The 27,571-nt window shown below is 39.4% G+C and overlaps 1 protein-coding gene across 8 annotated transcripts in view; it reads right to left on the bottom strand.

The window, feature by feature from the left end:
- MCTP1 (multiple C2 and transmembrane domain containing 1) overlaps positions 1–27,571 on the bottom strand; it is a 173,285-nt gene that overhangs the window by 11,004 nt on the left and 134,710 nt on the right. For all 8 annotated transcript variants that reach the window (XM_077936211.1, XM_077936215.1, XM_077936212.1 and 5 more), the window contains 2 exons: positions 21,561–21,680; positions 10,804–10,857 (listed from right to left, as the gene is read on the bottom strand). In XM_077936211.1, the coding sequence (XP_077792337.1) occupies positions 10,804–10,857; positions 21,561–21,680 (174 nt within the window). The remainder of the gene's footprint in view (positions 1–10,803; positions 10,858–21,560; positions 21,681–27,571) is intronic.

Below are 27,571 nucleotides of genomic sequence, written 5' to 3'. Positions count from 1 at the left end.
CATCTAACACACAATGTTTCCGCAACAATGGCACTGTTTGGGCCTCTGTAAAAACATTTTCCTCCCCAAAATAGTACTTATGGCTCATTTCAGTGAGTCTCAAAGAAAATATCACCAGCTACAATATAAGAATTCAATGACAGCACTCATCTCCAGTATTTGTCAGGTAGGTTTTGTATTATTTATTGTCTTGTAAATAAAGTTTAAATGCTTTTTCCCCCAGCCTTGGTTGCAAACTATCTACCCATTTTCAGTTCAACAGCAGGGAATAAAAGCTGCCATCATTTGATGTCTTCCTCCCCCCTCCCCCCCCCCCCGATTCTTTGTGCCTCCTTTCCATGGATTTCATTATAGCTACTGGAGGTATATATTGTCAGATCTAGGGCACAGCAATGCTAAGTAAACGGGGCGGGGGAGGGTTGTGAAATTTTTATGATCCTTGGAACAGGAGTGGAAGACAGAACATATTCAGCCTCCTGCACTTTCTCTCCCCCATCCCTCAAAAGAATATATGTGTGTGTGTATCTGTTCTTCTCAAGCCTAGTAGCTTGCTTCAACTTTATTAACACACACGCCTAAGATGCTTGCAGGTTTGCTGAAGATTAGATGGCTACAGACATTTTGTCAGATTCCAGACATTTAGGGCTGATTCACAGATGCAGGCACATTACCTGAACAGTTTTCATTGGAGCAACCATGTTATTCTGTTGCAGCATCAGCTTAGTAACTTGATTACAAGGAATGACTAGCAGCTAAATGCTTCAGCTCAACATTTCTAGTAATGTTAAAATTGTATCTAACTCTCTGCTGGTTCATACACTCATACAAGTCATTGCTGCAGTTATCAAACAGTTAACAGGAATGTGTGAACAAGCCCTTGGGATGTAAGATGCACAATTTTAGCCTAAATAGAATATGATCTGAAATCTGTTCATGAGCAGAGACCCATATAATTTTACGCAACACGTTTTTCCATTTATATACACAGCCTATTCATTCCCACAAAGAGATGAATTCAGGGCATGTTCTGTATTCCCTTTACCTGTGAAATTTAATGGGCTCTTAACTAGCTACACAAAGAAAATTAATGGCACTAGCTTGCCATATACCTAATAAATGTCTTTTCTAGCTGCTGACAAAGGCAGCAAGGGCAGCTGGAGGTCTTAATATGATTTTTGGGCTGTTTGGATGAGGATCAATGGCACTGTAGACTGGGCAGGAGAGAGTTTTCTCTCTGCCCATTAGCCAACTTTGGATGAAGTTTAACAGTTATTAACAAAGCCACACCTGAAAAATAAATGTAAATATATTCTGCAGTCTACATGCTTATTCTCCGAAATGTACCAGGTGAGATTCAGAAGGAATACTCAATACACAACAACATATTATATTGAAGTTAATATGGAAGGCTACCAGATTTCCACTGGATATATTCATGCATTATCTATATGTATTATACAGAGCACTACTGACTTTCATTATGACTCAGAACAGAGGCAGATACTGATCTCTGACATTACACAGGCAACATTCCTTTTTGGTCTTCCCCACCACAGATGGGATAGATTCAGGGATCGTTTCGTCGCTGCTGCAAAAAGCTTCAAGGTGAACTAGGTTTTAGAAAACTGATCCTTCACCAAATATGCAATGAATAACAACTTTCACTATATATTCTGGACAATGGGCAATATTCCTGTGCGTGTTTCACTTGTGTATGTATTATATCATTTCCTTACAATGGCCATTTTCTGTTAGCTATGTGTATAATGGATATTCTCCAGCAAGGCTTACCCAAAACACTAGAGAAAACACTGGAAAAGTCACCAACGCGCAGTGCTTTCCCACCAAGTCACCGCAAATAACTGTAGTCATTGAGTTATGCTAAAATGATGTGAATATAAAGAAGTTCCCTTGGCAACCAGAGGCAGCAAATCCTGATTGGATGCAGGTTAAGTGTTTTGTCTGAAATCTCTTCACACTACAGGGAAAAGGAGCCGTATTCTTTGTTGCAAGATTTTTCATAGAAGAAAAGGGAGATACAAGGAAAATAGTCCTCTCTTTCTTCCTTTCCTTTGGCAGGAATGGGATCTCAGTAGACTAGAAAATACAGGGGTTTGCCCTGCCTGGAATAAGGACACAGATCACAAGCATGAGAAGGAATGAGCTAAATACAAAAGGAGCCCAAAGAAGAAGGGGGAGGAGGGAAAAAGGCTAGAACACACTGAAGCTATGTTTAGAAGCATTAAACAAATCTTACAAATAGGCAGTCTATTAAATGGAGAATAAGAATTAGAAAAGCAGCACCAAAAACACAGAATGCAATGCTATCATGGATAAAGCTACCATTTGTTTAGGCACACAGAATAACTGCTTCTGTCTTAAGGGAGGAGTGCTGATTGTTATAGCTAGTGTAGCAGAGGCAGAGGCTACGTGGGACCTTCAACTGCTCCTTGAGTTGCTCTAACCAAGAACAAGAAACATGGTAGTAACAATTGGGAACTTCCTCACTCAGGCCCATTCCTAACAGGTTGTATCTGCAGAAGGGGTAGAAATCCCCCATGTAAAGGCGAACTTGCCTAATTTGCATTTTGCAAAAAGATACGCAAACTGAAACACATACATACTTCAATATTTGCCCCTTTCTGAGTTATTCAATGCAGTTCCACAGCCAGGTAATGTGCAACGAAAATGCATATACTAGGGTAAAAGCATGCATATAATAGTGAAAATAACATACAGAAATGCATTACATTAGTCAAAAATGCTTTGCAAAAATGTTCACATTAGGCAAATTGCATACAAAGAGGTGTAAGTTAGGAGAAATAGACACTAAAGTGGCTGATTTTTCATGAGAACCCCTCTTGCAGACTGCTGTGGAAAGGTGAACTGAACTTGAAAAGTGAGAAGCTAGGAGAAACTAAAACTGAAATATTTGTCCAGCTCTAGTAGTATCCAAGGGTGGTTTTGGGCTAGCAGAAAGAGCTTCCACACACAAATGGCAAGGCACCAAATTTTCAGCAACCCCCCGTACTGACTGCAGCTCTCCATGCAATATCTCATTTCAGAGGATCCCCCTACCCTCAAAAACAATTTTAAGGGGGATGCAAACAATAGAGGGGATTGCTGGAAATCACCAAGTAGAATTAAAAGCTTTGCATATTCGTGTACATTATATAGCATCATCCTGAGCTCAATACACATACCAATGTCTAACGAACCCCTCCAACTTGATGCAATGTCATGATATCAGATTATAATGCTTGGATACTATTAGAAAGGTAAAGAATAAAAGGGGGGAATGCTTAAACTGAAATTATGGACTTATAATGCAAAAAGGGATACAATTTGTTTGGAATAGGTTTAAGTGGGCAATACACTTTACTGTTACTAACACTTTCAGCTAGCTTCATTGCCACTATGAACATCTTTAATAATAAAAAAGTAATTAGGGCTGGTTGATTTAAGAGGAAAGAACTCTAAAACTATGACAGTGATGACTTAATATTGCAAATTACAGTTTTTAGTACAGGTAATTTAGCATACCAAATCACAGTTCTAATTTCTTTCCACAGGGCAAAAGCAAAAGAAATGTACTTGTGGGGGAGGGTGCGACACTGAAAAAAAGGGAAAGTCTCTTAAAAAGAAAAACCCTTGAAAAGATTAAGAAATGTAACCTACTTATTCACAAAAGTGCTCCAGCCATACAAGAGGGCTAGATAGCTCATATTCTAAATGTATATATTTAGAAGAATGAGTGTCAGAAGAATAGTGGGAATGATGTACCCCAAAGAAATGTGTAAGCATACACACTATACTGATTTGTTCAAAAAGAAAGAAAGAATTGTTGATTATTCCAATGAAGTATTAATATATGAATTAGGTATCTTCTTGAGTAACTTCCACAATGCTGAGTAGTGAATGGAAATAGCCACTACAAAAGACAGTGGTGCCCCACAAGACGAATGCCTCGCAAGACGGAAAACCCGCTAGACGAAAGGGTTTTCCATTTTTGAGTTGCTTCGCAAGACGAATTTCCCTATGGGCTTGCTTCGCAAGACGAAACGTCTTGCTAGTCTTGCGATTTCCCCCCCGCTTTCCCCCCCTTTTTCTAAGCCGCTAATAGCCTTTTAGCAGCTAAGCCGCTAAGCCTTTAATAGCCGCTAAACCGCTAATAGCGCTAATCCACTAAACCGCTAATAGGGTTGCTTCGCAAGACGAAAAAACCGCTAGACGAAGAGAATCGCGGAACGGATTCTTTTCGTCTTGCGAGGCACCACTGTATAGAAACTGAAATAGTGTTGTAATTTACCTCTACGCATATTGATACTCTTTAAAAAAAAAAATACCACCTCGAAAATGCACATAAAGCATCTTGCCAGGTCTTGCAGATACCACTGATGGTAAGCAAGGCCATTTTGGGTAGAGATGAGTGAACTCCCTTCACTTAATTTGAACTGGGACCGGAAGATATGAGCATACATGTAAAAGTTCTGCCCCCTTCTTCAATTATTCTAAATGCACTTGCAATTGCACATTCCCGGTTCTGGGGGCAGCAGGCGGTTGAAGGAACACAGAGGAACGACTTCTTTCCTCCCTCGGTGGCTATAGTGCTTGCTTGTATATAGAATGTGGAAGTCGCTGAAAGTGTCATATCCCAAACAAAGGAATTACAAACTAATCTGATTAATTAGAAACTCCTTGGCTAAAAAGGCAGAATGGTGGAAGGAGTGAGGCTGACTGAACCTGCCTGCCTCCTAAGTTTCTTTCTGAGAGGGCTGCCTAACTTCCCTTAAAAAAAAAAGTAAGGTCAGAGCCTGGGGCCCCTTGAAAACATCAGCAACTGCGCCATTGATAATCCATCCTTGAACATATTTATATATGAGCATGTTTTTTAAAAACATGCTCTTCTTGCTGCATATTTTGACCCCAAGTCAAACCAACACTAACATTTTAAGAAGTTATTACGCCCCCCCTTTTTTTTTCTTTCTCAGGTGTACAGTGACAAAACATCTTATGTCTACACAAATATTTTTGCAGAAAAACAGGCAGGAAACAAGTGGGACGTACAACAAGATGTCGCAGTGTATCCTCCTTACTAAAAGGAATGCTCTTGTTGAGGATTTTATCCAGACGTTCACACCAAGGAAGGTATTCCACCATTCTGCCCCGGCTGGTCACAGAACCATTTCTGAACTTCCTTGCTGCCATTCTAATATTCTGTGGCTACTGAACGTACTCAGTCCTCAATGGTTTTGCCCTCTTGTTTGTCTGTGGTCTCAAATGAGCTTCAATCCTGTTGGCACTCACCATTTATTAGGCAGAGTGATTAACGTTATGGAATCAGAGTTGCGCCATTTTTTAAAAAATACCACACTCAAACAAATTAAATTAGTCCCTGCCAGTTAAAATGTCATGAGATATGTAGCTTCCAAGAATAACCAGAACACACTTTTTTCCACAATGCAGAACCACCACAGAATTAGCTTGCATGGAAGCAGTTATTATTAATCTTCCAGTATATGACCCTATTTGGAAGAGTAAGAAAGCCAAAGAATATAGCACAGTTAAACAAATAAGACTTCACAGAAGGAAAATTCTCAAGACCAGATCTAATTTTCCTTTCCCATTAATCTTCATGGCCATTAGTTCTAACATCTTGGTTGTTCACCAGCATGAATTACACCTATATAGCCAATGGCTAATTTCCGAAAAGAAAAATGTACAGGCATACCTCGGAGATATGCCGGGTTTGGTTCCAGACGACCGCAATAAAACAAGTATCGCAATAAAGTGAGTCGCACCATTTTTTAAAAGTTTCCCAGTGCATATAAAAGTTATGTTTACACTATAGTATAGTCTATTAAGCCAGGCTTGCTGGCTGCAGGGGGGGAAACCAAGCTCTAGCCCTAGCCAGGTCAGAAGAGGGGCGATGGCAGCAGGAGGCTTCCTTTCCCTGGAAGCAGCTGAGCTGCCCACAGCTGCACCCATGTCCTTGTAAATAGCAATATCTGTAAAGCGCAAGGTGTGCCTGTATAAGCTCAGGCCCATCTGCAAGCCAGAAACTCTGATATAATGGGTGGAGCTGGTTAGTGGAAGGTTCCTAGGAGGTATGAACAAATACATTCCACAGAAGGACTCCTTTTCACCCCAAACCAAACCATGGCTTAGTTCAGCATGGCAGCAAAACTATCAGAGGGGAACTGTCAAAATGGCAGTGATCTCTCTACATGCTTGCATTTTTGTGCTAGACCATAATTTGGGTTTGCATCACATTCAAACTAAGCCACTGTGCTTATATATCAGAAAGTTGATTACTTGGAATATGGAACTTAAATGCCAACTAAGGACATAAGCAGACATCTGAAATTGTGGGAAATGTGTACCTTTGGCAAAAGTGTCAGAATGCAATTGATGGGAAAGAAAGCAAACAAGGGCAAACTTGGCGCTGACTGTGTGTGTGTGTGTGTGTGTGTGTGTGTGTGTGTGTGTGTGTGAAGGAAGCATTATCGTGACTAGAGATGGGCAGAGCATTATTTTTAACAAGCAGTTCATTTTTAATATTCTCTTTAATAGTCCAGGGCTATAGTTTTAAAATGTCCTTGTCCAGAGCTTGGACATACAGTAATTAAAATGTTTAATTCTATAATAAATAATTACATAACCTCATTAGATTCAGAAATTCCCAGCAAATATATTTCCATTGTGTTATTTTGTAAACCCATTCTTAGAACGTTTATCTATACATTTAAGTAACAAGTTCCCTAAATCCAGGGGCATTTTAGTAAAGAGAGAAATCTAATTTAGTTTATGTTCCTAAACAGTTAATAAAGTTAAGAACTGCCTTCAATATGACTTGCGTTATACTTGGAATACTCAATAAATTGATCACTGTTATGTATATTATATTTGACGAGAGAGAAAAAGCTCCTTGCAAGAATCAGAGTAATGTATTCAATAGTTTGCAAACCCACAGTCCCAGAGAGACTAACACAAGTCCAAATGTGATCTCTCAATGCTGAACTCAGAATGGCTACTGCAAGTTAATTCAGAACCATACAGTGCTGCTTTTGATGTCAATTGCCTTAATGTGAGATCAGGAACGATTGCTGCATTATGATAGATCAAGGCTGCTTTCAAAAGTGATGCTTAGAGTGTCTTTTAGTTATTAACACTTTGAAGAAAATGTTAATATGGCTAATTCTGCATTTAACACAAGAAACAAGACATTTTTAATTTGAGTGACAGCCCCTAGAAACAGAGTTGTAAAATTTGTGAAGAGACATGGCTTTGAAGATGGGCATGATTAATTCCTGACTGTCCCAAGTAAAACCAGCACCAATTTAAGTACATATTGGGAAAGTCAAAGTTATAAGAGTAGCTTGTTTAGACCAAGGGGTTGTGGAAACCAAACAATTTTTCTGTTATCTTTTATTGTATCTGATTTTTTCATCCTTTCCTTTCTGAAGGATTCCAGAGCCAACCAGCAGGCATCAAATAGGTGATGGTCTTTGCCATCACACAAGGCAGGCAGGTATTCTTACGTTGATGAGGTGATCTGGAGTTTCAAATTATTTGACTGTCTGACTAAACACTAGCAGAGCTGATCACACCCCTTAGTTCAAGATGCAGGCACAGCTGGAATAGGTGGTCAGAGGGAGGAATTTGCAGAATAAGCGGTAGCTACATATGTAGGAAATTGGAATTCTGCAACATTTGGGGCTTAGTCTAGCAGTACTGAGTTTTACCTATTGGGTTAGATCCAATGTTAGTAATACTCAGAGTAGGCCTGTCAAAATGAACAGACTTAACTCAATTTATTTCCATGGATCTACTCTGAGTATGACTGACACTGGTTATCACCCACTGATTTGAATTTAACCAACTGAATATTCAACTGTAATATTTAGAATGTTTTAAACAGGATAACAGCAAACAAGATAAGAGTGTTACATGGCACATGACTTGAACATCAGTGGAAGAGCAAGTCAGAACAATGTAATGCGATCAATACTGAAGTAATATTTGAGCGGGCAAGATTATTTATCAGAACTACCCTTCTCCAGCCACTTAAAAGCTCCTCATAGGCTACTAACAAACATATATCACAGAAAGGTTAATTATTCTGCTCATGAATCTACAGTTTCTTTGGGGCCGTCAGAGAGAAAACCCTTTTCATCTAAAAACCTATTGCAGGGAGTGCCCACACAGGCTTTCTAGAAGTAGTCAAGGAGTTATCCATTCGTTTTGAGTAAGAGGCAAATATCTATACCAGTTCTGAGGAAAGACACTTTTCATAATCACCCAACTATCTGCTAAGTGAAAACATATGGCGCAGTTTAGGCAAAGCTTGCCAAAGGTCTTTATTGAATGGAAAACAGGTGCTCTTGTTGTCTGCCATGTAATACCCTATTTACCCCCAAGTCCAAAGGTTACTGGACTAATAGTTGCCTTGTGGTAATCGGGGAAAACTAAGTTACTTGGCATGGTCAAACATCTGGGACATATTTTATATGCTTGCAACATATGCTTCAGCTTCAATTAAAGTGAGGCTTTGGCACATTTATTAATCTTTTGACTTTTATTCTATAAGGGGACCCACTGACCTCACTTTGCTATTTTACCAAATGAGAAAACAGAAAAGTAATGAGAGCTAGAGGTCAGCATCAATCAACACTGCAGAATTTACATTTGTTTTCTCTCAAAACTGTATTATACACACCGTTAAAATGTGTGAATTCACTCTTGTTGTGTATTATACACAATTATCCATGCAATACAAGTCTAGTTTAGGGTATGGAGGAGAACTAAAACTAATCCTTCTAAAATTCTGCAAATGTAAAGGTTCTCTTCTAAAAATACAGTGTCTAGTCTCTAGGAATGCTTTGCAAAATAATCCTGTGTACATTATTTGCATCAAACTATAGTGTTACATAAACCCAGACACTTATGAACATTATGTTGTGAATATTCAGTCTAAATGTTTTCCCATAAGAATAAATAGCACTGAATTCATATCTTCATGGCTTGAGTAGTTATATTCAAGAAGTATTTTGGAACCATTTTGTTGGGTTCAGACTGCCAAATACCGTTCCAGATAGTATGCTATTTTTAGCTTAGTATGGTTTGCTTGTTAAGTAATTTACACAAGACAATAAAATACTTTTCTTGATTACTTAGTAACAAAAAGAATAGGTCAATTCCTTAATTACTAAGTAGCTAAGATTTATTTAAACAAAGGGAATATTATAAGTACTTATGTGAATACATTTTACAGGTGTTGCAGCTATTTCTATGGATACAAAAATTACTGGACATTCCCATATAATATGCTATAATTATAATGAAATATGAACAAGAGGAGGAAAATACTCACAAATGGATAGCAGACCTACGTTTATCAGAGGAGAAATGCTTTTGAGTTAATATACAAGCTCACTACATCTACATGGCTGACCTTCACAATAAATCACATATTCTGTTGCCAGACATATACATACTATGTAGTACTGAAAGAAAGCACACGTGGCTTTGCACAAAGAAAATTTAGGTATGACGTTATTTCATGATTGCAGCTTGTAGCAAAATGATTTAAATGTGTACGGGGGGGGGGGAGCTATCTCTGTCTCTTGAATGTTAAGATAATAAGGAAATAGTCCAAATTTTCATCTTTCAAAACACAGACCTTAATTGTTCAAAGGGCTAACTAATCACAGTGAATTTTCTGACACTTGAAATGTTTAGTAGCTGCCAGCCTACGAATTCTTATAGCGGTGCAGAACTGTACATCTCTACTAGCAACAAAGGTCAAGGGCATAAATTAAGATACTTTTTCTTTCTTTCTCTAGCCTTAAAAAAAGCCAGTGCTTTATTACAACAGAAGTACAAGAACGTTTGTAAAGGTCAATGTTTTCTGTATTTAACGTTAAGTGCTTTAAAAGAATCTGAATACTTTTCTCTATAAATATCCTCATTTCAAAACTTAAAAAACAACAAAACATTTATCTTGCTGTACTTTTACTTCCCCACAAACCAGTCCTGCCAACTAATGCCATTGCTTCACTCTTACAAGGTCATTCTCATTTCCTCTCTGTGCCTCTTCCCTCCCCTCTAGGGACAACCATGCAGTCCTATTGCTTGCTTCAATAACCTGTATAAACTAGCTGTTATTTACTGTGGTGGCAAATCCTCGACCTGACCAGCAACCTAGGAACTGAGCAACATTCTCAAGAGCTAAAAGAGCTACCATAGTCCCTTAGGTTGATGCTGGGCTGCACAACACCAATCCCAAATCCATCTGTAAGAGGCCCATGAGAATTGTGATTATTTAAATATCATATGGAGTGAAACACGCACCAAACATTCTTCTGCCAAGTAATTCTCAGAAAATTATAGATGGCAATAGACCACCTTCAAACAGTGTGGCTTTTCTATTTTTACAACATTTCTTCCCACAAGTAAGTACAGCCCTATTTGTAATACTCAAGACAGGACAAATTTTTGTCCTTCAAAAACAGTTGTCACTGCAGTTATCTTCACAACAGCTATCAAGTTCCAGACAAGCTGAATTATTTTTGTTCCTGGTAGGAGGAGAAAAAAAATTGACCCAGCTCTGGACAAAAAAGGGAGGATTTATAGTCCTCTTTCCCTTCCTACAATATACACTGGCATTGTTAGGATGATAAACAGCTCTGTCCAATTTTCTGGACTAAAAACACTTCAGCTCCTTTTTAACTGTCTGCAAGAACAGTGTCATGTCTAAATTCTCCCATCCCCAGGTACCCAAGTGCTAGGAAAGATAATTACCTTGTCATCTCTGTCATCCTCTTCTTCCTCGTCCTCTAGCATGTCCTCCACTACCTGCAGACACAAACAGGAGTAGTTGTCATGAGTCAACAAGGTAGTGTTTTGTTCTGCCAAATCATTAAGCCTTCCGTGGTTGGAAATCTTTATTAAATATTTCCAAATAAATGCACAATAGGAAAATTTAACCTACAGATTCAAACTATGGTAATACTCTGAAAAGCTTTGTCCTGTATACAATCCCATCAAGATGGTGCCCTGATTTGAATGCTATGTTAAGAAAAAAGCATGGCTCATTATGAATGTGCACGCCGAGTCTGCACTCGTCACTTTGCTGCTCTTTGGCACTCAGCTAAGTCATAGTTTGGTTTAGCATGTCATCTGAACCCAGACTTGTGGTTTAGTTCTCCGGGACAAACCATTAGCAGTAACCTATATAGGATAAACCTTCGTTATGGCTCATGGTTAGAGCCAAAACTAGGATTTTGATGGCACACTAAGGCAAACTATGGCTTATGTTAGCACATCCCTAGAGCAAAGCAACCAGAAAGGAGTGAAGCAGCTGTGATCTCCTTTCCAGGACTCTCATAGCCCTGCCAAGCAATTGATCCTTGAATTGAAAGGAGATTTGCAATGACTGGGTGGAAACTAACTTATCATTGTAAAAAGCAAGCTGTACGACTGTATATATAGCAGACCAAAAACAAAGTAAAAGGTGGTCCCTGAAGGTAAAGAGTCCAAGGACAAGGACTCCTTAATTGAGTGCTAGAGCACTAAGATATACAAAAGGCACACATTGAGAAGCATAGAAATGGAACTGAAGAAACAGTAGATTTTTTTCAGCCACTGAAAGATTGCGACCTTTACCTAACAGGACACTATTTGCATGTTGACACTGTATTATTTATAGTATTACTGCAGTTACTAGACAGTTTGCAACCATATTTTGCATGATCACACTATGGCCATATGGCCATGACTGACGGTCTGTTGTGGCAACAAGCTGCAGTGAGCATCAGGCTCATTCACTCCCTTCTTCCCTCCCCCTGCTTATCCAGAAACTGCTGCATTTGGTTTTACTTAACTGTGCTTTGCCATACTATCAAGACGAACAAACTGCGGTTAAGATTAATATGGTTATTTCAAACAATCTTCGAACCATAGCTACTGGAAGCTACCATAGTAAAATTTTAGCACAATTCCAAGTCTGAACTAAGTAACATGCTGTAGTTGATCAAAAGGGGAAGTGAAAGAGCCCAAACACATCCTCCTGGCTGTAAGAAATGGGGAGATGAATGGAGGGCTGGGGAATGTGCAAACCAGAAATACTCTATGGCTTGTTTTATGACTTATCATGACTTCTGATATATATATTAACAGCCAATGTGTACCAAAAGCCTTTGCATGCTTAACTCTTGTAACACAGTTTAGATTTAAGGTAGGTGATCACAACACTCTCACCTGAACAATACAGTGTATGCAGGTGGCTAGGGTTATTTCTTTAATGTATTTTGCCTCAAAATTGTTTTGTTTTTATTGTTTTGGTTTCCAATTGAAATATTATGCACGGCATAATACTACTAACAATAACCGTATAAAATACCCTGGTTTCTTAAATTCTATGTGTAAGAAGGCTTTTAAAAAATATTCAAAGTAACTACTACCTCGGTATAAGATTCAGGAAAATCTGTACCATAGGTTGTTTCTACACATGAGATTACTCCTAGCCATTTTCTCAGAACAGATTATGAACAGGGCTATCTATGTGATTCGATGATAGAGAAGTTTGCCTATTAAGCTGACTAGTCTTTGTGAGTAGTTATCCCTATTAAATAGCGAGGGGGGGGGAGGTGACTGCTAAGGCTTGTAAGAGAATGGATACACACAGTGTAGGCTAGAGAAGGGGCAGACGATGGAAAGAAGTATTTCCCCTTTTAGAAATAAATTGTGGCAATGAATAATATCCATCCCAAATTGGTCATTATTCGTGATGAGCAAACTCTCGTTGAAAATCTATTTGGTCTTTTTACCCTTTCCTTGATAATACTGCGGGGGTAGGTAACCTTGATCATTTCCTCCCAACTACTCTTGATGAAAGCTAAAAAAACTAAATGAAGCATGCCTGCCTCTATCCTATTAGTTTCTCTTTCCCAGTCATCTCTCCCTATATTGCTGAGAAGTGGAAGGGCATAAGTGGTGATGGGAAGGTCTTGCTAGAATCAGAAAATATATTTCTGGCTTGTCCTTAATGGGAAATGGAATTCATGAACATGTCATGGAGAAAGTAAGGAAGAAGCCCTTCAGCAGCATGCAGTGAAATTTTCCATAGGGGAACAGTTCAGGCCAGAGGCATCGCATCTTCCTCTCTAAGCCAGACAGAAGCTTCCCAGGCTTTGGGAAGGAAGTGCCAGGGGAACATTTAGGGGACTAGCCTAGTCCCCCTAGTCCACTGACCACATGCTACTGAAGCATTTATATGCTAGGTTTCTATGTGAACTGCAGTTTGGAAGTCTATCGAGTTTTGTGAAGAACTTACACAAATACTTTTTAGAGACCATTATTTTTACTTGTGTTTTTTTTTAAAGTTTTCCCCCCCATCCCTTTCCTAGCAATGCTTTCCCACTAAACAGCAATACTTCCTTTTATCCTTATAAGTTGAAAAGAGCAGCACAGGAGGAGTGCCAAAAATATGAGTGTTAATGTAGCTTCTGCTACTGTTTGTGCTGGAGCAGGCCATCAATGTTTCATTTTCATTGTCGATTCAAAGGATCACCTGAAGGTGTTGTAGGAACCAAAGTGTGGTTCTCAGGGGTGAGAGAACAACACTCCCTCCATCCTCTGTCTTTGGTTCTATCTTTCTGTTCAAATAACTCATGTGTTATTGGGGGCAATGCAAGTAATGCAGCCGACTTGTTGGAGAGAAAGTTTATTCCACAGCATATAAATTTCAACTGCATTTATTCTGTAGTTATTTAGGATCATTTCAGCTTTGCTTTATAAGGCACTACTGTTCCTTCTCAGACCTTTGGATGGCATAGCATCTAAATAGTCGAAAAAAATATTATAGGGCAAACATTAAGGAAACAGTATTTTACTTAAGGTTTATGTAGGGGGGAAATGCTTAACATTGCTTCAGAATCTGTGCTTTAAATTTTGCTGTCTGCAACCTTGCTTGAAATCCAGCATTATTAATCAAACAAAGGAAAGGCACCGGGGAAATCAGAAAGCTCTAATGCAAGCAGTTAAAAGTGACATGACCTTCTGTAATGTCACTTGTCACAGATGTATATGACACATAGCAGTGGAAGATATTGAAAGAACCTAATTTCTGGTGCTGATCCATGATTATTATACGAATATAGATGACACTTAAGAGCACACATAAGATGGTCTCACATATTACACACGAGTTTCTTTATTGTGCTTACTGTTTAGCCATAAATTACACAATATGGCTCAAGAACCCTCTTCCCTTTCTGCTTTTCAAGGTATTTATTGACAAAAAAGCAAGACAGAATTATTTGTATGACAGCATTCAGACCATATATCATTTCCTCCTGCCAGAATGCAAGCATCATAGTATACACATAACAAATGCAACAGAAATAGGCAGCAGACAACATGACACATAAGTTGCTTAGATGCCCATATCCATCCCAACATAGCAGATATAATTGCAATTGAAATATGCAGAATACATTGAAATCATGTAATTATATAGTTAGAAGCAGTGGTGACTGATGCCCACTGGAACAGGGAGGATGGAAGGCAGGGAACCCAACAGTGGGTGGAGCCAGGTCCAATTGACAGGCAGAACCAACGAATTCTAGCTTTGTCCCCATCCTCATCTTCACTGTGTGAGAATAAGAGGGATGAAGCTCCCCACCCTGAAGTGTTTATAATGGCAAGTGTGAGCTGGCTGAAGGCAGACTGAAGTTGACGGGGCAGCACCCCATTTGCCTTAATAGACCAGCCTTCACTGGTTGGAAGGAGACAGAAGTTCATCCAGTTTATACTCAGTAAGATACATAGAGTGTTGAACCAACACCATTGGGTCTCTGAGTTATTTTCCTGAATCAGGTATTTGCAATTGAAGGATTTGTTCTTTACAGGTCACTGGTTACCCTCCTCAAGTTAAAAGGTTCCAGATGAGACTCAGGCCTTTGTCTGACCCCCCACCCATGTAGCCAAGATTTATTTATCTCACTTAAATATTTATAAATTGCACTTTCATACAGTTGCAATTGAAATTATTCAACTTCCATTGCAAATCAGGTTTATTATCAAAATTTACAGACTTTCAGCTGTTCGCAATGAGCAAATCAAACAAAAGCAATTGAAATAGCTTGACACAATGGATGCTTCAAGTGGTTTCCCCAAATACAACTGGAATTGCAGGTCTCAGGTTTTAAAGATCTCAGGTTTTAAGGGCCTGCTTGATTAACACAGTTTTTTCTTTTTCTTTTAAAGATGTCTAAAATGATTGGGAATGATTCCTGCCAAACCTCTATCAAGAAGGGGTTTCACAAGGCAGGGCCCACCACACTAAAGGTCTGGTCAGCCAAACCTCAGGGGCAGGTGGGACCTGGTGCTTCACAGTCATCCCTCTCCCTTGGCTGCCTTCTAGGTTTGTGCTAACTTCAATTCCCTACCGCCCTGAATATACTCTAGTTTTGGCTCCATTGAATTCTGGCTTTATGTTTCCTTTGAACTGCTATGGCAATCAAACTGGTCTTGTTGGCCCTCAACGCAATACTTCCAATGGTGTTTCTCTGGGTGTTTCATCTTCTGTGTCATGCAAAGACACATTGGGGAGCTTGATATCCTGATCAAAAGGAAGGAAAACAAAACCAACCAAGTAGACCTGCCACAGATCAGCCTCTGCAAACCAGACCGCAGCATGCTAGACTAGAAGCAGAAAGCAGCAAAGCTCCCTGCAGAACGAACAGCCCCAAATGGTTCAAGCAACAGAGCTGACCTACACACCCAAAAACAAACAAACAAACAAACAAACAAACACACACCCCAAGGACACAGTTGACTTTAAATTCTGGAGCTGACATAACTCCAATTGCAATGTAATACGGTTTAATATCACCGGACCAATGGCACTTTTAAATATGTGAAAGGATATTTCACACGAAAAACATGTGAAAAGAGGAAAGTTTGTAGATGTGCAAGTGTGCTAATGCATGCAATGTTATATGTAGAAACAGACAAACAACAAAATAGGCTCACTCTACGTAACCGTCATAGCTATGTTGATCAGCCCAGATTATTATGTAACCCAGCACATGGCTGCACATTTCCCCTGCATGTAGCCAGGGTTATTAGTATATTAATATTATTGTTCTTTGCAACTAGATTCCTGTTAGGTATGGTCATATTAATATGGCAATTTTACAGAATCACAGGGCTACTTAGCACTTTATGGTCATGATAGTTAAATTAGAGAAAAGGCATTTGATTAGCTCTCCTTGTGACATCAATATGACTTAAAAGAACTTAACTTTGGCTAAATCATGCCCTACATATGGAATATGAATGCTACCAACATTTATTTGCAATCATTTTTCATAAAGAAATGCTTCTTATGGAACCTTGGGTAACAGAAACTCTGTATGAACTCTTCACTTGGGTGTCAAACCTGAGTAAACCTCTGAAATGAATAAAATGCAGAATGGCCCTTTTTGTCACTTGGCAGTCAACACAGAAAAATGTTTCCCATACAAAGATAGGCAGTCCTGTTTTATTAACTGTTGTACCACCATCATGGTCCTGCACATATATAATAAGAATAGTGCTGACTTTAATATTTACCAAGAAGCATAGAAACATGGCTAAGTTAAAAAGCCATACAACAATTCTGAATGAACTGCATAATATAAAGAATGAAAGCTACAGAAAATCACAAGTCATGTGGGTATTCTCAATAGTTGAAAAATAATAAAAAGTGTAGGCATCTGAACTAGTGAAATGCTGGATAATCCTGGAGCACTCCAACATCATTCAGAGCACACCTGTTTTTTGAAAGTACACAGAAGTTAACATAAGTTACCAAAACAAATATTTGCATATACTGTATATTTATTTTGACCTAAAATAATATGAAACCGTGGCCTGACACTATTTTTTTATTCAATAATGGGAACAGAACTGGGTCCTGAGTCAATGTTTCTACTCTAGGGACACAAAGGGATTCGTGAGGAATCTGGAGCTGATTTAATTCCCTGCCCTCCCATTTGTCTCTGCAAAATCTAAACCACAATATGTGTCCGCGTGTCAGTTGATTTACAGTGCTTACACATAATTATAATATAAAATTATTGAATGTGCATGGATTGAAGAGGATGTGTAAAACCACTCAGACTATTGCAGGTCATCTGAAAGTACTTTAGGTCAAGCTGAAGATTCCCTACAGTCAATATGCCTAATATCAGAGTCTTATGTGGTCATTTTCACAACAGGGCATCTGCTTCTCTCACACAGAACAGTGGAGGAAGAACTTTTTAAAATGCCGTAATTGAAACAAAACATCCATCTCTTACAGAATGGCAGCTTCAAGATAAACATATGCACCTGTGGTCAGAGCACATGCAGGCTCAAGCTGCTTAAGCAAGGTATTGCGGTTACCAGGCTCACAACCTATGTAGGATGTGCTTTCCTGTGCACAATGTTATCCCCAGGCTAGGCATGTAAAGCCTGCTTCTACACACAGGTAGAAATTCTAGAAGGCATTTATAAACAATTGATGTTAATTGTATAGCATATCTGCAACAGTATTTGGAAAACCTATGGCAGCATGAATAAAACCAAGCCGCTATTAAACATTTGACCTTGGGCTATCTCATCTACCGTAGTCATCAAGGTAACTGAACCATTAGATATCATAATTAATATGATGAGCTTGCCACTAAAGGTTGAATATATTGCGCTACATAAGGCAGCAAGTTGAAAGAAAGCAGCACTGGTACTTTGCAGTGGAAAGACAAGCAACTTTATCTTTTAAGAAATGCTTTCAAAAGTTTCACTGCTTTAGTCTGGGAAAGGGAAATGTTAATGTTGTAATTTTAGGCAGACATCTCATAGGAAGTGGGGATTTCACTTGTGATGCATTCAATTCATTACATAATAGCCTTGCATGATCAACAGATTTTTAAAACAATTGAGATCTATGTAGTATAAACAGGCACTACAGTAAATCCAAAGTAATTTGCAATATGCAACTTTAATTGTTAGCTTAATGTGCCCTTTATGCTAGTACAGTTAATGCTAAGACTGCTGCAAATCTACACTTGTATATATCTTTAATGAGTTTGTGTGCTGTTTCTCACATTTTTCACAAAGAACTATGCAGTATATTGAATGTTTATTTGAACTATGTCTCCATCTAAAGGATTTTAAAGTCCATTGTAATTTTCTTGTACACATATGCCCAAAATGCACATTTACAATTACCCATAAATTCAAGGGAGATTTCAAAGTATGCATGATTGGGATAAATGAATTAATGTAGTTTATCAAGTGAGATTTTAGTATAATGGCACTGGGATCCTCAGTTAGAAACTTGGACCTTAGCTGTTAAGCATGTTTCACATAAAAAGTTATTAAAACATTGTTTCATTTCTTCCTATTAATACCATTATATACAAGAGAATCCTAGCCAGGTCTACTCAAAAGTGTGTCCTATTGCATTCAATCGGCTAGATAAAAGGGATAGGACTACAGGCCTTAGTTGGGCAGCTCAAACTTATGGCACGACTTCAGAGTCTGAGGGCACAAATGGACTGCCCAGCACTCATAATAAGGATGGAGACATGCTTTACACAGTCAGCCTCAACCATGTGTTTACACATTCTATTGCTTGTGGGAGCAATATAGCATTTTTGCCCTGAAAGAAGATTGCCCCCAAACATAGGGACTGCCTTCAGTCATGAGAAAAACACTGCATAAACACAGGAGGAGAGAGCTGAATTGCTCTAAGAGAACTTTATATGGGGGACAGGGAAGTAAGTGCAGTGCATGAATGAGGAACTCTGTGTGAACTGCAACACCAAACAAGTGTAGGAACTGGGACTTCCTTATTTGCATTGCAAAGATAAATGGGGAAGGCACATCGCCATCCTTTCTGCACAGAACTGCATCCTAATCAAATATTTGATTTATTAATTTGATAACTACCTTGAGATACTGGAAACGCTGCAGCTAATTATGATAAACTGAAACTCCTCCCCACAAATGAATTTAAAAATAGCGTTAAACTGAGAAGCTGTGACCCACACTTGGGCTATTTCAGTGGCACCACTGTTTTGTGTTGTAGTTTCTAATTGCATTACTAACAGAATGATAAAGAAAGAGTGGCAGAAACTTAGGGAGAAGACCAAAATATATAATAGTTGTTTTATTGTCAAGTTTCAGAACTGGGGGTGGTGGTGACAGTTCAAAAACACATAGTGAGCTAGTGAGCATTTGTAATCAGAGTCAAATATCCCTTTCAATTTCAGCTCAGATCATAAATACTTTTGACCTATTCTAAGTTGAGTTCCATTCTGTTTCCTTTTCTCCAAGACTGACCTTCTAGAACAGGCATAGGCAAACTCCGGCCCTCCAGATGTTTGGGACTACAATTCCCACCATCCCTGACCACTGATCCTGTTAGCTAGGGATGATGAAAATTGTAGTCCCAAACATCTGGAGGGCCGAAGTTTGCCTATGCCTGTTCTAGAATGAGTGAAAGGAAAAGAGACCACAAAGGGGAGGCCCTTCGCAGGCCAAAGAGCTTTATCATTAGGAGAAATAAACAGAGTAGAAATAAAGAGAAATAAATATTTCTAAATAGAAATATCCCTATCTAGAACACGCTACTGAGGTCCTTCCCCGTAACTCAGTATCACCTATGTAATACACAACAAAGCATGTTTCTTTGAGAAGGCGAGTTCCAAAGAAGATGTTCTACAACTGAAGAAGCCCTGTTCCTTGTCCCACAAGGCAAACCCCTCACCATCATTTATTTATTTATTTATTTATTGTAAATTACTGTAAAAAGGCAACCATTTTGTCTCTAGGCTGAGACAAAAAAAGATTAATGGCATTTGCTCTTGGACACGTAGCAACACTCAGAAATAAAAGAACATTTTAAGCCATTAGAAAATTAGCTAAAAATACTACAAAGTAGAACAAAGCATACGTATAGGTGGAAAATGTTTCCCTGCCACTTAAAAGTGACGAGACAAGATTGGTCCATCTGTCATAATCAGACAGCAACTTGGTGAATAATGTCATTGATCTGAAGCATTATTACAGACTCTCATGCTGGAATTGATTGGGAAACTGAGATTGTTATGTAGGAGAGGAATTCTATGGGCAAAGGCCTTCTGAGATGCTGCATTTTAATTTTCTTTAATGCATATCAGCATGTTAAAGAGGAATAAGAACAGAAAAGGAAGCTTGGTGAATCAAACCAATGATTCACCTAGCCCACCTTTCTGTTTCCTATTCTTGACTCCAGGAAGCACATGAAGGCTCAATACGGCCACTGTGGCTAATAGCCACTGAAATATAAAGACAACCTCCATGAATTTGGGTACGTTGGGCCAAGGAAATGCTGGACTCAGCCCTCTCGTACATGTGCTCCAAGGTACAGGTAACTTGCAACTTATTGTGAATGTCAAAATAACCCCTTAGAACCACCCCTGTAGTAAGAACCATCTTACCTTCCGGAGCTAGTGCGCTGAATGGGTCTCATCCCCCAAGAAAGGCCTCCTAAACCCCAGTAAGCAAGCTGGAAAGCTTAAAAACTCTTTCCGCACTGGGAATATCCTGTGCAAAAAGAGCTTTTTAAATTCTCCGCTTTCCTTATGTTCAGTTTGTGTGATTTCAACCGGCCATCCATCAGGTGCATAAAGTTGAAACTGTGTAAGTTAAATGCGCCCAAGCTGCAAGTTACCTGTACTCATAAATGCTAACTGCAGCAACCATTTTACACGCACCCAACTGACAGGTGTCCGCCTACACAGGGGTCTTTTTGGACTCAGAAGGCGGCAGAATGGTGGCAGAACAGGGTGGGCTTATGTGTAATCTGCCAACACGTGCAAGGATCAGGAACTGAACCCCTGTGCAAAATGGTAGCTGCCGGTACATAATTATTATCTACCATCTATTAACTGGACTTCAGCTAGTCACTTATTGCTGTGTTTTATAAAATTAGACCAATACTGTTTAATAAATATGCATTTGTTATTTGATCTGCATACAGCACTGTTTTTCTGTTAACCGAAGCCATCTATTCTCATGTGCTTTTAGTTTCCCCTTGCACTTCCAAGTCTAGATTGTGTTGCCCTGCCACTGTCAGCGCTGTTGGGTTCCCAGACTCTGCCCTGAACCCCACCCATTGTCCCCATTTTCACCAGAGAAGTGCTGGAAGGAGGTACATGCCAAGATTTTATGTTCCGGCATCCACAACTTTGCACCAGGTCTCTGGTGTTTTCCACAGTTTCCTTGGGATTTTAAGAAGGTTGGCAGCAATTCATGAAAGGTCCTCATATTTATGGGGTCTCTTGCTTGGATGTTCAACTTCTTGTTATGGCGAGGAGTGTGGTAGAACTGCAAAGCCTAAGAGGCAATCACTTAATGTCTCTCTAGGGGTGAACCAACACCCAAATAGGCTTATTGCTTAAATTCCACTTCAAAGTTCTGCCTCCGTGAAGAGAAGGGTCTTCTGCCCTCTGCCCCCGCAGCAAAAAAGTTTAAGAGACACTTACCGTATCACGTTGTCTATTATCTTTCCCGGAAATGATCAGGAAGTAGTTCCACACCAACAGTAGCAACAGTGTTAGAGGAATCATATACAGCTCAAAATTCCAGGTCACAAAGAGGAACAGCTGGAACCAAAGAGAACAAAAAGGTATTTAGATTTCCTTGAATGACAATATGCAAAATAGAGTATTATACACTAAAATTTCCCATTTCTGGCACAGAAAAAATATATTAAACATGTCCTTAAATCTGTTGCTTTCAGCAGTTCTTACACAGGGCAACCCACTTTATCGCAGGCAAAAAGAAAAAATTGATACTTTTCAAAGCCTAGAGTTTAGACACCGTTTCTCTCATAGCAGCAGAGCCATCTGTGAATTTTGTAATTTTGGCAGAGACGTGTCCCAAAGCTTTAAGGACTCATGTAAGACAATGTTTTCAATGTTGTTAACATTAGCAGCAGCAGCAGCAGCAGCAGCCTGCCACCGTGATCCTTCCAAGGATTCATGTGAGGGCAGTCAAGTATTGAGAAACTTACAGGCTTCTTGGGAAGCGTACTTTAAACAGTACAGGTTCAGAAGTCAACAGGAACAACTGAGACCAGCATTTGGATAACTACTGGGATAGGAAAGTAGCTTTGGAGCCCTAACAACTGAGCTTGGATAACAAAGCAGGTGTTAGCAAATAAAACTTGAGTCTTCTGTAGCCACATTAACACTAAAGAGATTTTAAATTTTGCAGTTCATTTGTTCACATGAGCTGATATAAGGAATCTTTTCAGAAGTGAAACAAGGCACAAGTATTTGAAAACAAATATAGTCCCCTCCCCAGTTCACTGTAATTAAGAACAGATTAGTCGATTAACAAAAATATTATAACTACCAATCGCACAGTAGACTTAAAGAAGCAGACTTAAAAGAAATGTTTACTTGTGTTAAAACATATTTTCATGAAAAAACCCACGAGGCAGATTCATTTTATTTTAAAATATTACTGCTTAATATATAAATTTCCGTAAGTGGTGTACAGCAAATGAAAAAATGTATTATAAACATATACAGACGCTATCTTAGAAGATATTCTTCTGCCTCTTTTTCAGAGAAGGCCTCTTAACATGGTGCCTGCCATGCATCTTATTTAAGGGTGACTTTTATTTATATGCAAGTTTCTGCAGATATAATCAGTGAATTCATCTATTAAAACTTATGGATAATTAATTAATTAATATGTGGGAAGCGGAATAACACCTCTGCAATGGTATAAAGCAGATTATAATCCTAAGATTATACTACTGCCTGTTTATGAGACAAAATTGGAGGACATCTCTTGATAGGGATGATGCCTCCTTGGAGAATGCTTTCAGTATGAAGGTTCTCCAAAACACTGAGAGGAACAAGGAATGGGGGTGGGGGGCAGAGGAAGCCTGCCTTGGCTTAGGAAACTGCTCTGATATGTCCCTTGTCAAGGAATATCCTCCGGGCTCATCTCACAAAAATGTAAACGTGTTCTTACTATGAATTTCTGTTTGGAGATCTAGTATGTTCCACCCTCCACTCCTGCCTCTACCGACAATTTTGATGAGTTTGGGTTATGCCTTCTGTTGCTGCCTCACATACTGTTAGGGCTTCCTTTCCCTTCCTTAGGTTTTTGCTCCTTAATTGAGATTTCTGTCTTTTCTTGTTAGGGCAAGTTCTATTGTTTCTTCTGTCTCCTTTGTTAGTTCCCCGTTTTCTTTCCCGTTATCCGTAGCGTTGTAACGGTTAGGTTCCAGTCATCAATGTGGTTCCAGTTGAATAATCGTTTAGGGGTCGGGGAGTTGTCCACTCTGCCAGTTGGTCTGGTGAAAGAGGATTCCTCCTCCTCCTAGAGAGGAGGCAAAAGGCCTGCCTGATCTTTCCAGTAGAAGGCATCATCTCTATCAAGGAATGTCCTCCATCCTTATTTCCAAACAGAAATTCACAGTCAATGTTGCTGTTGTTGTTGTTAACCCACTCTTCACTGAATTGTTCAATTCCACATTTGGTAACAACGAAATAAATAATAATAAATATAAACAGAAAAAATACAAAACATATAGAACCCATAAAAACAAGACCAATAAATTAAAAAAATTAACAGCTACGTTTAAAAAAAGAAAACAACTCAATGCACAGATGACTTGCCTCCTCATGAGCAGTCATGCTTCACCCTTTTTAGTTATTACCATAAAGTAGACCATAACCTATGAAGCAAATAGGCGTTTAAAAAAGAAGGAAGTGTAACGGCTATATCCTTTATAACACTATGGAAACGTAGGCATAATGTGGTAGTCTGGGTTCAGATTCATTTTATTATATTTCTGGGAACCAATGATCACATAATTCTAATACATTTAGAACATCCAAAATGATCCACACCAAGTCCAAAATAAAACCATACATGCTAAAATGTATAAAATGGAAAAAATGTATAAAATGTGGGAGTCTAGACTCACAAAAAACACCCTTTAATTCTTAAAATTGTAGAATGATTCTTGTCCAGCCATTTTAAACACACCTGTGCAAATAGAAAGCTACCTTGTTTTTAATAAGAGATAAATACACAGGACTGCATTGTTGCTGGGCAACCTAAGATTTCAACTTTAAATGAAGGATCACAACCAATGGAGAAAGAGCTAATAATAAAAGATGCATCATTTTCATATATTTAATTACAACATATTTGAGAGAAAAAATGAAATGAAATTGATGCTGAAACCATCCACACAAAGCACTTGATTCAATCTTCTGTGAGATTAGTATCAGCTGTTTTTTTAGAATTTGTGCTCCTTTCTTGCAGCTACATCAGTAAACCTGGTGATGATCATGCAGTCAAAGCAGATATGATTATACAGTGACATCACAGGGGACAAACAATGCCTGGAGTACAGGGGGAGGGAATAACAGCTCATCTGGGACTCCAGGTGGGAAACATTTTGATGCATGCCACAGCCGTGGTGGGTCCAGGTAGGCCTTCATCATCTGGTGTAGCAAGGGGAGGAGATGGTTACCAGCTACCATTCACCCCCAGCCACAACGATCCTCTCAGGTATGGGCGGGCAGCGCCCACAGAACCAATCAGTGGCAGGGGCTTGGGAGCTGTGCACAGCCTGTGCTTGGCCAATTTAAGGTGGCAGCCAAGTGCAGGTCACCCACTTGGCTGTTTGTGGGCCGGGGGAACAATGCCTGAACGCAGTACAGGAGGAAGGAAGGAATTCCTCTTGCAGAGGCACCTGAGCTAACATTCCATCCAGCCACTATCCCATGGCAGTGGCTGCAAGTTCCTCTCTGGGAGCCTGCATGTGTCATGCAAACTAGGCCTTAACATAATTCTGTCAGCTCAACCCACCCACCTTCATACCTGGAGACTATAGTGGCAATTTTTGCTCTTCTGAAAATGTCTCTACTGTGAGATTTTTCTAAAGTACTAAAAAAAGTGTAAAATAAGTGACAGTGTCTTGTGGCACCTTAAAGACTTAATGGAACGTACAGTGGAATAGCTTTAGCATAATTCTCATTGGATTAAGAAGGTTCTTGCCTATGTTCAAAGCAAAAAGATCTTAGCCACTTACAGCAAAAAACATATTCCTCTATCAAAGATCGTGCTACAATTAAGTGTGGTAGTAGTACATCACCTTCATAGACCTGATGAAGGCCTTTGACCTCATCAGCCAAAAAGGACTCTTCATACTGCTCAATAAGACAGGATGCCCACCTAAGCTCCACAATATAATTGTGTCCTTCCACGAGAACATCCATGGCACCTTCCAATATGATAATTCATACTCCGATGCCTTCTCTATAAAGAGTGCTGTGAAACAGAGCTATGTTTCTGCTCCAACTCTCTTTGGCATATACTTTGCCTTGTTGCTCTGTTCTGCCTTCAGCTCAACTGAAGATAGTGTGTACTTCCATTTAAGGAACAACGGGGGTCTGTTCAACCTGGCACAGCATTTACAGCGCACTTCCAGGAAGCTCTACAGCCCAAGCTGTAAATCCCTAGATTCCACCATAACCAGCAACTTCTCCATCAATGCTGAGCTGGACAATCATATTGTCAAGGCAGCCACAGCAGTGGCTCACCTCTTGAAGAGGGTTGGGGAGAATGTGATGCTAACAACCAATACCAAGGTAAAGGTCTACCATGCTTGTATGTTGAGCACACACTGCTTTATGGAAGTCAGACAAGGAATTAGTGATACAGAAAGCTGCACTATTAATTTGGGCTGCAGATAGAGACTTTTCCTTCCTCTTTTTTGTGTACAATGCAATCCTCAGTTGAGGGGGAGCGAAGTGTCTCGGAGATCATCATCATTATGTGAATATTTACAGATTTCTCTGTTAAATATGCTGTTTTCACTTCTGTCTGACTTTTGCCAATATGAAAGTTACTACAGTGGCATGAATTTTTCATCGGTAATTCGTGGACTGTTAATGTGATGCTTGTATCTACAGACTCTGGGGCTTGCATTGTGGAATTGTCAGTATTTTCAAAGCAAAGTCACAGCACTTTCATCTTTAACTTCTATAAAATGATGTGAAATGTCTTTACACGATTGTAAGTGGGAAAAGGGAAGGGGTGGGAACCCAAATTTATATTAAAACAAGAAATTCTGCAAAACTTCTAGGGCCTTAGCTAAAAGCAGACTTCACTGATGTTGACAAATCTGCCAAGGTAAATTTGTTTTGATTAGGTGGCTCCATCAACTTTGCAGTTCTTCATGTGGAATATCTTCAGTTAATGTTTCATACTAAAATTGGATAAGACGAAGAACATCAAATGAATCCTGCCTAATACTGGAAGGAAATTTTATGCATTTAGTTGTACCATAATGGCCGCTTACCCTGCTCCGGTGGACAGTGGTTGCAAACCCTCGCGAGCTGCCCTCCATTCCCAGGGCTGCAAGGAGTCACGTCCCAGCAACCAGCTGTTGCAAATTCCCTGTCCGATTGCACTGCAGGGTGGGATAGCCCTCCAAGTCTAAAGTTTAAACTGGCCAATCATAAGCAGCCAATTGGACAGAGTCTGGGCAGTGGACCTGAGCATGGAAGTTCTCACTCTGGGCCACCAGCTAAGGATAAAAGGATAAGGATAAAAGCCGACTACGCCTAGCTAGCGCTTGAAGCTCACATTGGATCTAACTTTCTTATTGACTAAGCCAAGATCACATGCCTTAATTGTCAACTCAGGTATAAGACAAGCAGGAACTTTTCATGTGAGGTTTAGTGTTTAATATTGTAAACCAGAAGTATTCTGTATGTGGGGTTTTTTTAAATAAAAAGGTTTCATTCTGTTCCACTTGCTATCAATATTTAAATTAAAGTTGCAGTTTTAATAAACTGCATTTATTTTATTCTTAAACTTTTCATAGAGTTTTAGATGGCTGCCAGCTTCTATATAACGAAGTGCAATATAACACTTGATACATACATGTAACCTTTCATTATTGTGAAGTCTGAAGGGGAAAGTGGCTACCATGTTTAAAGAAAAAGTGTATTGGAACACGACTTGAAATGGGGTGAGATTAAATGCTTTCCAAATTTCAAATCTTCCTCCTATATCTTCTCGTGCCACCTGTAGCTACCTGTTTTGAAAAAGATAGATAAATCTTTGTTTACAACAAATTGAGAATTTCTATAGGTCCTAGCTTTGGAGAGAGGAAAAATACTGGTTCAATGACCTTGACCAAGTTATCAAAATTCCAGAGTTTTTGTGTGTTGGAATCCGTTTGTCTCTGGAGACAATAGAGGAGTCCATCTTTGGGGGTGAAGTCAAACTGTTGGAGAGTTACAGCAACTGCTGTGGCTGTAGAGACCAATACGGGAGAGACATGCTTTGTTGCACTGGGGCAAATGAGCTCTGTTTCACAACGCTCTTTATAAGGATGGTGTCAGAGGATAAGCCATCATACTGGATGGTGCCATGCATGTTCTTGTGGAAGGACGCAACCATATTGTGTATTGCTGTTCAGGCAGTGTTGATCCGAGGCCACACTTTCTGC

The sequence above is a fragment of the Podarcis muralis genome, chromosome 11 (assembly GCF_964188315.1).
Source record: "Podarcis muralis chromosome 11, rPodMur119.hap1.1, whole genome shotgun sequence".
NCBI classification, from domain to species: Eukaryota; Metazoa; Chordata; class Lepidosauria; order Squamata; family Lacertidae; genus Podarcis; species Podarcis muralis.
The sequence above is the reverse complement of the archived record's forward strand: the minus strand, read 5'-3'. Positions and strand labels throughout refer to the sequence as shown.